This window comes from Bidens hawaiensis, unplaced genomic scaffold, assembly GCF_021521415.1.
Source record: "Bidens hawaiensis isolate Kalapana, Puna unplaced genomic scaffold, B.hawaiensis_p1.1 tig00020681_1, whole genome shotgun sequence".
Taxonomy (NCBI): domain Eukaryota; kingdom Viridiplantae; phylum Streptophyta; class Magnoliopsida; order Asterales; family Asteraceae; genus Bidens; species Bidens hawaiensis.
Genome location: NW_027493177.1, coordinates 277,597 through 292,902, shown reverse-complemented (window position 1 = coordinate 292,902; position 15,306 = coordinate 277,597). Strand labels below are relative to the sequence as shown.

At 33.7% G+C, this 15,306-nt stretch overlaps 1 protein-coding gene across 1 annotated transcript; it reads left to right on the top strand.

Annotated features, from left to right (window-relative positions):
• The first annotated feature begins 5,297 nt into the window (after positions 1-5,297).
• On the top strand, positions 5,298-14,752 carry LOC143561471 (uncharacterized). Its single transcript, XM_077049550.1, has 4 exons — positions 5,298-5,766; positions 5,831-5,952; positions 8,047-8,202; positions 14,435-14,752. Exons 1-4 carry the CDS (start codon positions 5,533-5,535, stop codon positions 14,529-14,531), a joined length of 609 nt encoding a protein of 202 aa, XP_076905665.1. The 5' UTR covers positions 5,298-5,532; the 3' UTR covers positions 14,532-14,752.
• The last annotated feature ends 554 nt before the right edge of the window (positions 14,753-15,306 follow it).

Below are 15,306 nucleotides of genomic sequence, written 5' to 3'. Positions count from 1 at the left end.
AGCAAAAAAATCAAAAAATATTTTTTTTAAAAAAATAAAAATAATTCTTTATTAGTTCTCTTTTTAAGAGTTCTCTCTAGATTCTACCCCTATATATATATATATATATAAGGGTGGGATCTAGAGAGAACTCCTCTTAAAGAGAGAACTAGAGAACCAACAAAAAATATTTTTAACTTTTTTTTAAAAATATTTTGCGATTTTTTTTCTTTCCTCCTTCTAATAAGATGATATTGTTCCTTAAAAAAAATAAAATAAAATAAAATAAACCGTTGATGTAATACATATGTGCACTAATGTGTATTACATATATACAACAGTTTTTATTGCATATAATACAACACAATTGCATTATACAATACACACTATTGAATATATGCAAATACAACATTAATAATTGTACTTAAAACACACTATCACATATACATAATACAACACTAATGCACATATGCACTATATTGCTTTTTTTGTATTTTTGGATATAATATAACACTATTGCACTAATAAATACAAAAAATTACATATATGTTATTCAACACTATTGCACATATCAAAATACACACTAGTGCACATATGCAATAAAAAAAGTCGATGTATTGCATATGTGCACTACAACGAGTTTTTTTATTATTATTTTTTGATTTTTTTGTCTTTTTTTATTTTTTTCGTGTGGATTGTAACAAAATATAAGAATAATGGAAAAAATAAAAATTTAAAAATATTTTTTTTAATTAAATTAAAAATATTTCTTTATTAGTTCTCTAGTTCTCTCTTTAAGAAGGAGTTCTCTCTTAATCCTCTCCCTATATATATATATATATAGGAGTGAGTTAACGTACAATAATTTTCTTAGCATACATTAGGTGTGCGAATACGTTCAAGGATAAAAAAACAAAAAACGTTCAAGTCAAATTCCAAACCTAAAACGTTCAAGCTAAAAACTTAAAGCGTTCAAGGTTAAAACCTCAAACGTTCAAGCATCAAAACAAATACTTTCAAGGTTAAAATCCTATTATGCTCATATCAAAAATTGATTCGATTGAAGATCCAGATGTTTTTGTTTGGATGAATTAATAATTAATTGAATCAATTTCATAACCTACCTTCCTTAGGTCTTCGTTATAGAGCCATCAAACGACCTCTAACCACCCGCCCGAACTACAAAAACCAAACAAACAATAAAAGCGAAGTTGAAAAGAGAGGAATTAGGTTCTAAATTTAAATGATCTAAATTTCTTTGGAAGACAAATAAGTATTTTTATTACTAGATGTTCCATTAGTAGCATTCCTTTGTCATTTTGATTTTTTTTATTTTACTTGTGTTTAGTCTTTCCCAGTTATAAATCATATAGAAATTTTTGTAATGGATTTTTTTGATTGGTTCATCAATAGTGTTCGGTTAGAATTTCTTTTGGACTCTGTACCATTCATTATACTATTATTAGTGAGCAATTATGGAATAATTCTATCATAGAAATTAGGGACATAATTCATATGGATATAGTAAGTCTCGCTTGGGCTGCTTTAATTGTACGACTCCTTGTTCAATTCTTTTGAAGTTATTGTGTAAGGCCCCGAACCCGGTAGCCCTACTTTAGCGTCGGATTTACTCATAAACACAGTCCTTCAAATCAGAGTTTATTAAAACTTTTCGCGGAATATAAAACATCAATCATTTGTTACAAAACATTAAATCTTTTCTTTGATACCATAACACCAAACTTTATATCCAAAACATTTTTACTTCTTTCTTCAGATGCCAGCCGTTCAATCCATGCCATGCGTCATCCTCTCGCTAGCTCTGTAATCGGCTCACCTGCGTGCATACTAAAAGTCAGCTACGCTGAGTGAGTTCTAGTTAATCAGGCAACATACAATCCATTCCCATATATTACTTCCCGTATCCGAAGACACATATTACTACCTTAACCTTGTATAAATATCCATAGGAAGATCGTCACGTAATATCTATTAAAAGAATCATTACCATTACCATACCATATATAATTTCCATAGGAGGAACACTATACTATCCATAGAAGGAACACTTTACTATCCATAAAAGGAACACTATACCTTCCATAAAAGGAACACTATACTTTCCATAAAAGGAACACTATACCTTCCATAAAAGGAACACTATACCTTCCATAAAAGGAACACTATACTTTCCATAGAAGGAACTCTATACTTTATTATTTAATATCCATGTAAGGAGCTAGTCACTTCCCTCGACGATACGTGCAATATCCGAAGATCGTTCACGTACCGGCAAGCAATCATTCATCTATTTCACATTATCCATATAAGGCATACACATAAAATTTATATCCTTTCGTTCATACTTTCTTACTTTCTTTAGTATTATCTTACTTTCATATCTTACGTTATAAAGAGCATTACGCCCTACATTCCTCGAGTATTACTAGGGCTCGGTACCCTCTTCGTAACCATACAACCATACGTTATCATTTCTTTCTTCTATTATCTCTATCATGTTCATACACATAAACATACATGATATACTTACCTTATTTTTAGCGCTGCAACCTGACAGTGCGTGCGATATCCGAAGATCGTTCACGTACCATCAAGCAATCATTCATATATTTCACATTATCCATATAAGGCATACACTTATCTCTTAGGATAAGTGTATTGACAAACATATTAAGTATGCACACAGCCCCGAAAACATAACACATAAATGGGGCTAGAAACTCACCTGAACACGGTTACGTTCACCGTTAATCATAATCCCTTTCTTCAGTTGTGCACGGCTGACTGTATAACAAGTATACGTATCAATTAACTATCACTTCTCATAATGTATTTCTATCTTTATATGACCCACAACGAACGGGGGTCCGGGGGCAGCGCCCCTGGCAGCGGGGTCTAGGGGCGGCAGCCCCTAGCAGGGTCCAAGGGGCAGAGCCCCTGGCTGGGGTCGAGCTGCCAGGTCAGCTTGGAAAAATTTTATTTCCATTAACTGTCTTAACACATTTTTCATTAGGTTTTTAATTTATTTTCTAGTCGAACTTGGCTTTAGGCGAAGTTAAACCTCAGGCGAACTTGGCTTTAGGCGAAGTTAAACCTCAGGCGAACTTGGCTTTAGGCGAAGTTAAACCTCAGGCGAACTTGGCTTTAGGCGAAGTTAAACCTCAGGCGAACTTATCATCAGGCGAACTTAGCTTGCAGGCGAAGTTCATCTGGCGAACTTAGCTTGCAGGCGAAGTTCATTGCTTGAAGGCGAAGTTGCCCAGATGAAGGCGAAGTTGCCCAGATGTCCGCTGTTTCGGTTTCTGATCAACATTTCGGGCGATTTTAACACCCTTGTTAAGGTTCAATACCACCCACTACACTTCCCGACCATTTTCGGTCGTTTATACACTAAAAGCTCGGATCTTTAAACTTCCAAGATCAAGAATCATACCTTTTGAGCTTGTTTGGATCTCGTTTATCTTGGTATCACCACTAATCTTTCTCTCTTACCCGGACCTCGCTCGATCCTTCCTTCTTTCTCGGCCCGGCCGGCGGCGGTGGTGGGTGTGCTTGGTGTGTGTGTATGTGTGTGTTTAGGAAGTTTGGTGAAAATGAAGATATTTTGGGATTTTGGGGGTATTTATATCCCTGAAATCCCATTCTCATTTAACCCATCTCAATTAATCCAAATCCAAAACCAACGTCCATTACCCGACACTAGCCCGACCCATACCAACTCCTACTCTTTTATTTATTTCCTGATAACCCGAGTAAACTTTCCCTCTATTATTAAGTAATATAATTAATATTATCTTGAAATTTTGGGATGTTACATATTGGATCCTTTTCTGCGTTCGACAATCCCCTCCCTTCTTCCATTTCGACCCGAAGAGTAATTAGGACCAATTTAGTCATGTTAAATTGACCGATTTCAAAAGTTTAATTGATCAATTTCTAAAACAAACCTATGAAACAAGGGGAACGAAGTTCTTATTTTTCCGGCGAGTTGCCGGACACTAGTTTTCGACGCCGGTGATGGTGACAGATGAGTGTTGATGCCGGCGAGTAGTGGACCGGTGGTGGCGGAGATGGCTTGAGGGAGAGCGATGGGGGCAGAGGAGTGTATTTGTGATTTAGGGTTTTTGAAATCAACGGTGTATTTTGGTCGTGTACGTAATTTATGATAAGGAATTATTGTATTGGATATTTTACTTTTATATATATATGTGTGTGTGTGTGTGTGTGAGAGAGAGAGAGAGAGAGAGAAAGAGAGAGAGAGAGAGAGAGAGAGAGGAAGATGCATGTAAGAAGCCACGTAGGATTCAACGATTATTTTTCTCCACGTCAGTAGTCATGTCATCAAAAACTAATGGAATCTAACCCCGTCAGTCAAAAACTCGTTGTCGTCCAATAGGTCGAAACATGTGACTGTTGTGGTACATTTTTAAAGTTTGGCTTGGCGCCGGCTAATGAGGCGAAGTTCGAATTATTAAAATCTAGTATCCCAAAAAAATATTTGGACAAAAATGACAAAACTAAGCAAATCACATATACGAAAATGACAATTAACTTTTGCAAAAATTACTTTAACTCTTAAAAAATGTAATATTATCTAATTAGTATAACTGAAAACTTTTGTGCCCCAAAGTATGCTACCTCTATTTTTGTATATATTGTAATGGTTTTGATACTTAACAGATACATTGATGTTGGCCGGATGGTTTAGTTGATAAGTGTAAATGCTTGTACCTGTTTTGAACCCGGATTCGAATCTCTGATGCGCCAAATGTTTGTTTAACTTTTTTAAGTGTGTTATTTTTATCTTTTTGTGTATGTTAGAATGGTTTGTCTTTTAACACATTAACTTTGGTGTGGACCGGATAGTTGTGTTGTTAAGTAAAACCGACCGAATTTGCATACAATCACCACATTTTCTTTTAGTAACGGTATAGTAACGAAAACTGACTGAATATCAATTTTGTTTTTATTTTTGTTATTTTTAGTTCCGGAACCGTAATGAACGTGACGAAGACCGATCAAATTTGTGTAGACTCATTGCCTCAACGCCCTAAATCAACAACGCTCGGGTTTTACTAACGCCGAGCTTTACTGACCGACACCATCCTATAGGTCCACCTTAGTTTTTATATTGTTTTTGTTTTATCTTTTTGTTTTAGTTACGATACCATAACGACCGAAATCATGTCAATTTACCTACTCAACGCCAAGACCTACAATGCTTGGGTTTTATCAACGTCAAAGTTTACCGACTTGTCCGATGCAACGCCAGATATAACACTTTTTTGAAACATTTATAACCATTTATGGCATTGATGGACGATCCAAACAATAACTATACCAAAGACCCCCATCATATTCTGGGCCACATACAAAGTCAGACAATCAGCACCCCACACGACCTCACCGGCACCCATCCAGCCGGCGATCAAATTAACTCCGACCCACTTCTTTCACGACAACGACACTTCGTTAAATGCCATTTAACCACTTCCCAAAACCTTCATAATAATAATAATAACAAGATTCCGAATGGAAGTGAAGAACATAGTAGTGGTCGTAGAAGATGTTGAAGTAGCACGAACCGCCATGCTGTGGGCCCTCCACAACGTCCTGCGGTACGGTGACATAGTCACACTCCTTCATGTTTTTCCGGCGAGTAATTCCGGCAAGACGCGTAACCGGAAGAAGACCCGGCTGCTCCGGTTGAATGGATTTCAGTTGGCGCTTTCGTTTAAGGATATCTGCGTTCGAAATTTCCCTAACGTAAGTAACTATTTGTTGATGATCTGGTTGGCTGATTCATGATATGTTTATGTTTACGTACCAGACGAAGATCGAGATCGTTGTTACGGAAGGTGATGAAGAAGGTGGACGGATCACGGATTTGGTCCGGCAGATTGGGGCTTCGACTCTCGTCGTCGGATTACATGATCGAAGCTTTCTCTACAGGTAAATTTTTTCATCATCTTTAAACTTGTCAGTTTTCGGATCATAAAACGTTTGATCACGAGTTAATTAAAACCTGATTTCCACGGTGGTGATCCGGTGACGTCGTGGTTGGGTCAGCGTCGTTAATCTCTTTTTCATTGATAGGCTTGAGCTTGGTCCGTTTAAGGTTTTGACTTCCAAGACCTCTAGCTTAGCTCATGAGTCGTTTTTCATGATCTCGGCTCGGGCTCTGGCTCAACTCTTTTATTATTTATTAATTAATTTATAAACAATTTTAATTACTTATATATTTTTTGAAAGCTGCAGCCGAGTCTATACTTGACTCGAGCTCGTGTCCAGTACCCTAAATGAGCCTTTGACTCGAGCTCGACTGTGTAGTGTGAATTAATACATAGAATTTCAAAGAGTTAAACTAGAATTTTCAAAAGGCTCGTTAATGGAAACGAACTTTCAATACAAGGTTTGAGCTCGGACTTGAAGCTCGATAACTAAACAATTTTTATTTAAAGCTTAGGTTAGACTCGACCTTGATAAAACTCAACTGGTGCCTAGCTTTTTATTTATCCGATCTTGAATAATTCGAGAGCAGCTTCACTCGCGTCCCTAATCATTGACTATGAGTCTTCTATTTCCAATATTTTATTCAAATGGTGAAATTAAATTAATAGATAGATGGTCAATAGGGACAAATTGGGGTTTCTTTTAGCAAAATAAGAACAAAAGGTGAAAGTTAACAAAGATTGATTGAATATACATCAAATCATGTGATTGTTTACACATGAATGATTAAAATATGATTAATTAAAGTTTAATAAATCAATTATGATTTTAATCATGGAAGTGCGTGTGCAAAAAACAAACAAGAAGAAAATGTTAAGGTTATGGGGTCTTGCAGAGTGGTGGTAGACAGTACACATGTGTAATGTAAACATTCAATGGGTGAAAGGATCTTTTGTCACTTATTTCATTTAATAATACAGATGATTATTATGAGTACACATTCACCATATTTGAATGTGTATGAATTCATCTTTTTGTAATCATTGAATGTACATTTTGACAACATGCTCGTAAATTAGTGTGTTGTCATGAAAAACTCTACTACGGGACTAAAAGATAAAATCAAATTTGTCATGTAAAGGTAGTATGAGTTTTTGTTAACCAAAAGTCGTACCGATTATGATAATAGACACTAGTGCAACACTGCTAGTGTAACAAGATTGAAAGATATTGAAACCGACACTAAAAAAGTGAATACTGCTACTGATGTTTGGCTAGTGTAAAACAGTATAGTATTTGGTAAAAATATGAATCCCTAGTTTACGATATTAAAAAAATACTTTAATTTAGAATTTAACTCTTTTTTCAATAAAATGTTTATTGAAATATTGACGAAAGAAAAATTACACCATTTAGATTTTTTTATAAAAGACTAAACAAATGTAAGTTGATAAAAATATTGAAAAATTTTATAAATAGTTAAATAAACAACTAAATAGTAAAAAGAAATTGATCATGAGGAAGAAAAAAATTGGTGTTGTCGCTTTTTAGTCATGACCGTTTAATTGTATCAATATATATATATAATTAAAAATAATTAAAAATTTTATGTGTGTCCATGAATCATCCGTCAAGATTAGTTTTTATAATAATTTTATAATTTACTTTAATTTTTATGATTATTTAATATTTTACTGGCTTTGGATAAGTTGATGGGATTTAGTCAATAACATATACATTTCAAACCTATGGAAATTTTATAATTAATATATCCGAATACCGATTCTAAATGTTTTGATTCTTATGCATATTCGTTCTAAATGTAGTTTTCCTAATGCATTTTGTTTTTGTTGTATATATTTTGCACATATAAAGTGAATGAACATGGTTTGGTATGAAACTATGAATGAGAACCAAAGTTTTGACCAATTAAGTGGTCCCATTTGATTACATCATAAGTTGGTGATGTAGACCCCAAACTGTTCACCATAGATAAACCAGTTTTTATTTTTTAACTTTTTTATTGCATACTAAAAAAGTACAATTTTTGTGCTAAGAATCTTCAACTAATTTAGTTCTGTTGTTATAAAATAGGTTAGCTGTGGCCCACAAGAACATTGCTACCAACTTTAATTGCAAAGTTCTTGCCATTAAGCAACCTAATTCACCATTACCAAGCAGTGGGCCCACATTGTCAGAGAGCTGCTCAACTAGCATGGACTTTTCTCAAATTGATATTTCAGCATTGAGGTGCGATTCTTGCAAACGTTTTTGGTATATGATTATATAATGTATAATATATGATCAATTGGTTTTATACTTTTGAGTTTTGATAAATATAGTTGATAGTGAATCAAGTCCGTATATTAATGATTTTGGTTGATGCTAATATTAAGAATAGAAAATCAACTTTTAGAGGTGTCAAAATATGAAAAAATAAATTACTTTTCACTAAGTTGATGAAATATATGTTACTCTGTTAAACCATTTTATTGGTAACCCGATGTTTTTTAAGTTGTTATATAGATTTAAAAGAAAATATAAGATCGATGTAGTTACACAACCTTTTACAAACTAGTTAGGTGTCACAACCAATGTTGTTGAGACCGGATCGGCCGGTCAAAGCAGTCCGACCGGGATTTGGTCTACTGACCGGCCGGTTTTATGCAGTTTGCTCGGTTTTTATAGAACCGGCAGGTTCGAACCGGTCAGATTGGTCTGTTTGGAAAACCGGACCGGTTGAACTAGTTTTATTATAAAAAAATAAACTTTTTGAAAAATTTTATTTTCAACCACAATGTTATTTTTAGATGAAAGTTGTTCGGACCGGTCGGACCGGTAGAACCGATGAACCGGTTACTCGTCCAGTTCGCTGTCCGATCCAGTTATAAAAACATTGGTCACAAGCTAGATTGCAACCTCATTTTTTTACTAGCAATTTATGTAACATATAATTTGATTATTGTTTAATAATTTTTAATATTTAACATTTTCAAAAAATTTTAAGAATACAGTATACTGTTTAGGCTTCTTTTAGAATATTCCGATATAAATTCTATAAAAAGTGGAACTTAAAAAAATGTATTTTTTTAATATGGTTTTGATATAATGTTATTGGTTCGTAAACTTGTTATTTCTAATAGGAATATTGGTTTCATATAATCCCAACTATGGTCCATTGGCAAATATAATGACCAACTATTGAAATGGCAAAATATAATTCCAACTACACATGTGGCTAGAAAATTAACGGGAAGTTAAACTTCCGTTAGTTTTTGTGACGTGGCCGCTGACGTGTTTCTTAACCCGCTGACACGGCTGCTGACGAGAATGGTAACGAGGCTATTAATTATATAAAAAAAATCTTAAAACCACCATCACCATACATCATCATCATCCTCTGTTTTTTTTTTATATCACCATCACCATCACCATCACCATCACCTGCCTTCTTTTCTCTGCTCATTCTCCTGACGACGATTACTTCCGATCCTCATTCTCTAACTCTCCAGTAGCATCACTAGCTTCTAACGCCGATGGTAACAGCGACGGTGATGGTGCTCGGAGTAACCACAAGATGGTGTTCGGAGTAACCACGGTGGAGGGTGGAGGTGGGGTAAAGTAGCTGATGATGATGGTGGCCGGAGATGTTGAGGCGGTGGCCGAAGAGATGTTGAGGTGGTGGCCGGTGCAGAAGCAAAGATAACACGTTGTTGTTCTTGAGCATCACCCTCATCTTTAAACCCTAGAAAATCAGCCTCAAACTCATCATCAAGATCCAAAAGCCTCAGATCGGATATGGTTCTTCAAAAAATCAGGTTTCCCGAGAAGGTCAGCGGCGGTCAAACGGCGAGTCTTGCTTGCCGTAGGACCTATGAGATCGGAGATGATCGCACCACCACGCATAGCTCAAAGTTGTTAATTTCTGTAATTGATTGATTGATTGTTGGTGTTGTGCTCTAGGGTTAGGGTTTTATAATTTGGGGAAAGATTTTGGTTTTAGAGTGTGTACAGGTCTACAGGAAAGAGTGTGAGATGATGTTATTATTATTAATATTATTATTATTTATTTTTTTTTAAATTAATGACAACTCATTGTCCAAGTTAGCGGGTTAATGACAACTCATCATCCCAGCCAGCGGTTTAATGACAACTCATCGTCCCTGTCAGCTGGTTAAGAGACACGTCAGCGGTCACGTCACAAAAACTAACGGAAGGTTAACTTCCCGTGAATTTTCCATCCACATGTGTAGTTGGGATTATATTTTGTCATTTCGATAGTTGGTCCTTATATTTGCCAATGGGCCATAGTTTGGATTATATGAGGCCAATATTCCTTTCTAATATGATGTAGTGGTAGGAAATATGGGTTTCTTAATTAGAAGAGATAGAGTAATTTTTAATTGGAAGATTGGTTTGATTAGGTTGTAAATAAAGATAGATTTAACACCTTTTTGTAAAGGGTGTAAACAAGCAAAGCTCAAGCTTACTTAAGCTATAACTTAGGTCATTTCATTTCGAGCTCAATGTCTTAAACTTGAGTTTAGTTATGAGCAAATTTTTATAATCAAGCCCAGCTCCCTACTCGAGCTTGACTTGTAATTATTTATATAACTATAACGTGAAAAAATGATTTTGGAGTTTAGATCAACAATTCAGTTGATTGTATAAAGGAAGAATGTTATTACTTCACCATTTTTCAAGCGTAAAGTTACCCGAACGAGAAATTTGGTATAGTCTATTATTAAATTATTATTGACTGTTTTTAAGTTCTCCTATTTTTTTTTAAGTACATTGCTCTTTATATGGCTTTATTAAAAAAAATAATAATAAAAATAAAAAAAAAAATAAAATAAACCAAAATCATTAATATAAGGACTAGATACACTATCAACTCTTTAATTGACTTTAGTATTTCTATTCTTTGTATTTTCTAAAATATGTGATGCGTATAATTGTGTGTAGGGGTGTTAGTTGGGTTGTATTTTCGGGTTCCTTGGGTTGGGTTTCTCATGTTTGAGAATTTTTTTCAAGTACTCATACCTGACCCTAATCTTCCCCGGGTTATTTAGGATCGGGTCATTAGAGTTCAGGTTTTATGACTATGGGCTAATCGGGTTTTGAGTATTTGACATAAAAAAACTAAATATATATGCTAAAATTCAAGCATATATATCATCTTCAAAGTTTAACTTACATAAGCAAATAATAAACCACATAATCCAATCGAAACTGAAGAACGGTTCGATTGATTGAATGAATAACCGGTCAACTGATGAACTAAGTCCGAAAAACCAATTGATTGATTGAATAAATAGTCATATATAATCTCTAGAATTATTTAATGTTGGAATAATAATTGATAGATCAGAACGGAATAGGCGACTTAAAAAAGAAATTTGGTACGTAACGATATTCATTTAATAGACTAAGGCAGTAGATATAATAATTGAATAGGATACTTAGTAAAACAGGTTATTCGGCTTTTTCGGGTTTACCCGAAATCCATTAGTGACTTTTTTTAAGTTCTCCTATTTGTATTTTTTTTAAGTACATTGCTCTTTATATGGCCTTATTAAAAGAAGAAAGAAAACCAAAATCATTAATATAAGAACTAGATACACTATCAACTCTTTAATTGACTTTAGTATTTCTATTCTTTGTATTTTCTAAACTGTGTGATGCCTATAACTGTGTGTAGGGGTGTTATTTGGGTTGTATCTTCGGGTTTCTTGGGTCGGGTTTCTCATCGTTGAGAATTTTTTTCAAGTACTCATACCCGACCCTAATCTTCCCCGGGTTATTCAGGATCGGGTCATTAGAGTTCGGGTTTTATGAATACGTGCTAATCGGGTTTCGAGTATTTGACATAAATAACTAAATATATATGCTATAATTCAAGCATATATATCATCTTTAAAATTTAACTTACATAAGCAAATAATAAACCACATAATCCAATCGAAACTGAAGAACGGTTCAATTGATTGAATGAATAACCGGTCGACTGATTAACTAAGTCCGAAAAACCAATTGATTGATTGAATAAATAGTCATATATAATCTCTAGAATTATTTAATGTTGTAATAACAATTGATAGATGGGGTTGGAATCATAACGGAATTGGCGACTTAAAAAAAATTTGATACGTAACGATATTCATTTAATAGGCTACGGCAGGAAACATAATAATTGAATAGAATACTTAGTCAAACAGGTATTCGGCTTTTTCGGGTTTACCCGAAATCTATTATTGACTTTTTTTAAGCCCTCCTATTTTTATTTTTTTTTTGAGTACATTACTCTTTATATGGCCTTATTAAAAAAAAACCAAAATCATTAATATAAGGACTAGATATACTATCAACTCTTTTATTGACTTTAGTATTTATATTCTTTGTATTTTCTAAAATGTGTGATGCGTATAATTGTGTGTATGGGTGTTTTTTGGGTTGTATTTTTGGGTTTTTTGGGTCGGGTTTCTCATGTTTGAGATTTTTTTCAAGTACTTATACCCGACCCTAATCTTCCCCGGGTTATTCAGGATCGGGTCATAGAGTTCGGGTTTTATGAATACGGGCTAATCGGGTTTCGAGTATTTAATATAAAAAACTAAATATATATGCTAGAATTCAAGCATATATATCATCTTCAAAATTTAACTTAAATAAGCAAATAATAAACCACATAATCCAATCGAAACTGAAGAACTGTTCGATTGATTGAATGAATAACCGGTCAACTGATGAACTATGTTCGAAAAACCAATTGATTGATTGAGTAAATAGTCATATATAATCTCTAGAATTATTTAATGTTGGAATAATAATTGATAGATGGGGTTGGAATCAGAACGGAATAGGCGACTTAAAAAAGAAATTTGATACGTAACGATATTCATTTAATAGGCTAAGGCAGGAGATATAATAATTGAATAGGATACTTAGTAACACAGGTTATTCGGCTTTTTCGGGTTTACCCGAAATCCATTATTGACCTTTTTTAAACTCTCCTATTTTTATTTTTTTAGAGTACATTACTCTTTATATGGCCTTATTAAAAAAAAACCAAAATCATTAATATAAGGAATAGATACACTTATCAACTCTTTAATTTACTTTAGTATTTCTATTCTTTGTATTTTCTAAAATGTGTGATGCGTATAATTGTGTATAGGGGTGTTATTTGGGTTTCTTGGGTCGGGTTTCTTATGTTTGAGAATTTTTTTCAAGTACTCATACCCAACCCTATTCTTCCCCGGGTTATTCAGGATCGAGTCATTAGAGTTCGGGTTTTATGAATACGGGCTAATTGGATTTCGAGTATTTGACATAAAAAACTAAATATATATGCTAGAATTCATGCATATATATCATCTTCAAAATTTAACTTACATAAGCAAATAATAAACCACATAATCCAATCGAAACTGAAGAACGGTTCGATTGATTGAATGAATAACCCGTCGACTGATGAACTAATTCCGAAAAACCAATTGATTGATTGAGTAAATAGTCATATATAATCTCTAGAGTTATTTAATGTTGGAATAATAATTGATAGATGGGGTTGGAATCAGAACGGAATAGGCGACTTAAAAAAGAAATTTGATACGTAACGATATTCATTTAATATGCTAAGGCAGGAGATATAATAATTGAATAGGATACTTAGTCAAACAGGTTATTCGGCTTTTTCGGGTTTACCCGAAATCCATTAAAAATTACTAGGTACTCGGCTCGTATTAGTTCGGGTTGTACTCGGGTTCAAGTTTCGTGAGTACAAGTACTTTCGAGTTCGGGTTAATAGTTATTCGGGTCGGGTTTCGGGATGCGGTTAAAAATGGCATATGTAACTGTGTTATTATGTATATGCGTATCTATGAAAATATGTAAATTATCATGCACGTTGCATAATTATTTATTTTATTTTAATTTATTTTAATACTTATGATGCAATCATAGTTTATTATTTTCATATAAATAATTTGTTCGACTGGACTTGTACGGTATATTAAACTTGGGCGAATCGTATATTTAATGAGCTTTAATTTAGGTTTGGGATAATTTAAACTTGTCAATTCGAGTTTTTAATAACCCAATCTCAAGTAATACCAAGAGCGGTCCAACCTGTTTACTCTACTTTTGTCCATATGTTGTAAATTTTATAAAATAATAATGTCTCAAAAACATCATTATTGAAACACATTTGATATTTTTAAGTACAATTTAATTATCAATTGTGTTTTTGGAGAAAATAATATAACCAAGGGCGAATTTAGCTATGGGTGAGGGTAGCATGTGCTATCCCTCATTTTTCTTAGTAAAGTGCATTTATAATGCAATTTTTTTTTTCGTTTTATGTATCGGAAACTCTTGAACAAATTTCTTTTAGATCCGCCATTGGTATACCTTGGATCAATCACTGCATATATTTTTTTAATTTAATTATCGATTTATTATATCTGTATGATTGTTGCAGCATACCTGAAGTTCCTCCACCCAAAATCCCATATCAAGTATGTCCAGATCCCTCGGCAATTATATGGAGATCAAGAAGAAGAAGAAGGAAACAATGACTCTAAACAAGGTTAATAAAGTTAGAATCAGATCTCTTGACTGAAAACAAATATAGCACGAATATTGGGTCAATTCGTGTAGATTTCGTTTTGAAAATTCAAAATTCAAACAAACACCATACCCTAACTCAAATTTAACATATTTTCTCTTCAGTCACAAAGTTTTATGTTGTTCATCAGCCCTCTGTATTTTGTCTATGCAATTATTAGGTGCAATGTTTTGGTATTGGGGTGGCAATTATTGACTTCCTGTCACTACCCGAACTATGACGAAATCTGACATGAAAATCATCATGTTTTGGGTTGTTTGGCTAATCCGTTTGATAAGGAGTCGTGTTTGGATTTACATGTAACATATAGAATGCTGTATGTGGATTTGACTAATTAAATTGGTGACTATGCAATTCAGTAGGAGTTAAAAGACAGAATAAATTAATAAATATAAGGTTCACTTTTTAACTCGGTGGATGACTACCTGTTTATCCTATTACAATTTTACAGTAATTCATTCATAATCACAAACGCCGGTTGACCCGTTTAGGAGAAAATAAGGTATACGAGTTGAAGTTATATATTGTTTTAGTTGATATAAATAAATATATTAGTTATTATTTGGATCTAAAAATTTCAAAGATATCATCAAAAAAAATTTTCTTCAAGATGTATCCCTTTGTCCTCATACCTTTTTCCAACATGTGGTAGATTGTCATATGCACGAGCAAGTGCATGATTATACAGTTTAGTGTTGACTATGTGGTTTTAGAAGTTATCTCAC

Excerpts from the sequence above, each read along its gene's own strand:
- LOC143561471 (XM_077049550.1), top strand. The coding sequence starts at position 5,533 with ATGGAAGTGAAGAACATAGTAGTGGTCGTAGAAGATGTTGAAGTAGCA. Across the intron at positions 5,767-5,830 it reads GCGTTCGAAATTTCCCTAAC|ACGAAGATCGAGATCGTTGT; the intron begins GTAAGTAACTAT and ends TTTACGTACCAG. Across the intron at positions 8,203-14,434 it reads ATTGATATTTCAGCATTGAG|CATACCTGAAGTTCCTCCAC; the intron begins GTGCGATTCTTG and ends TGATTGTTGCAG.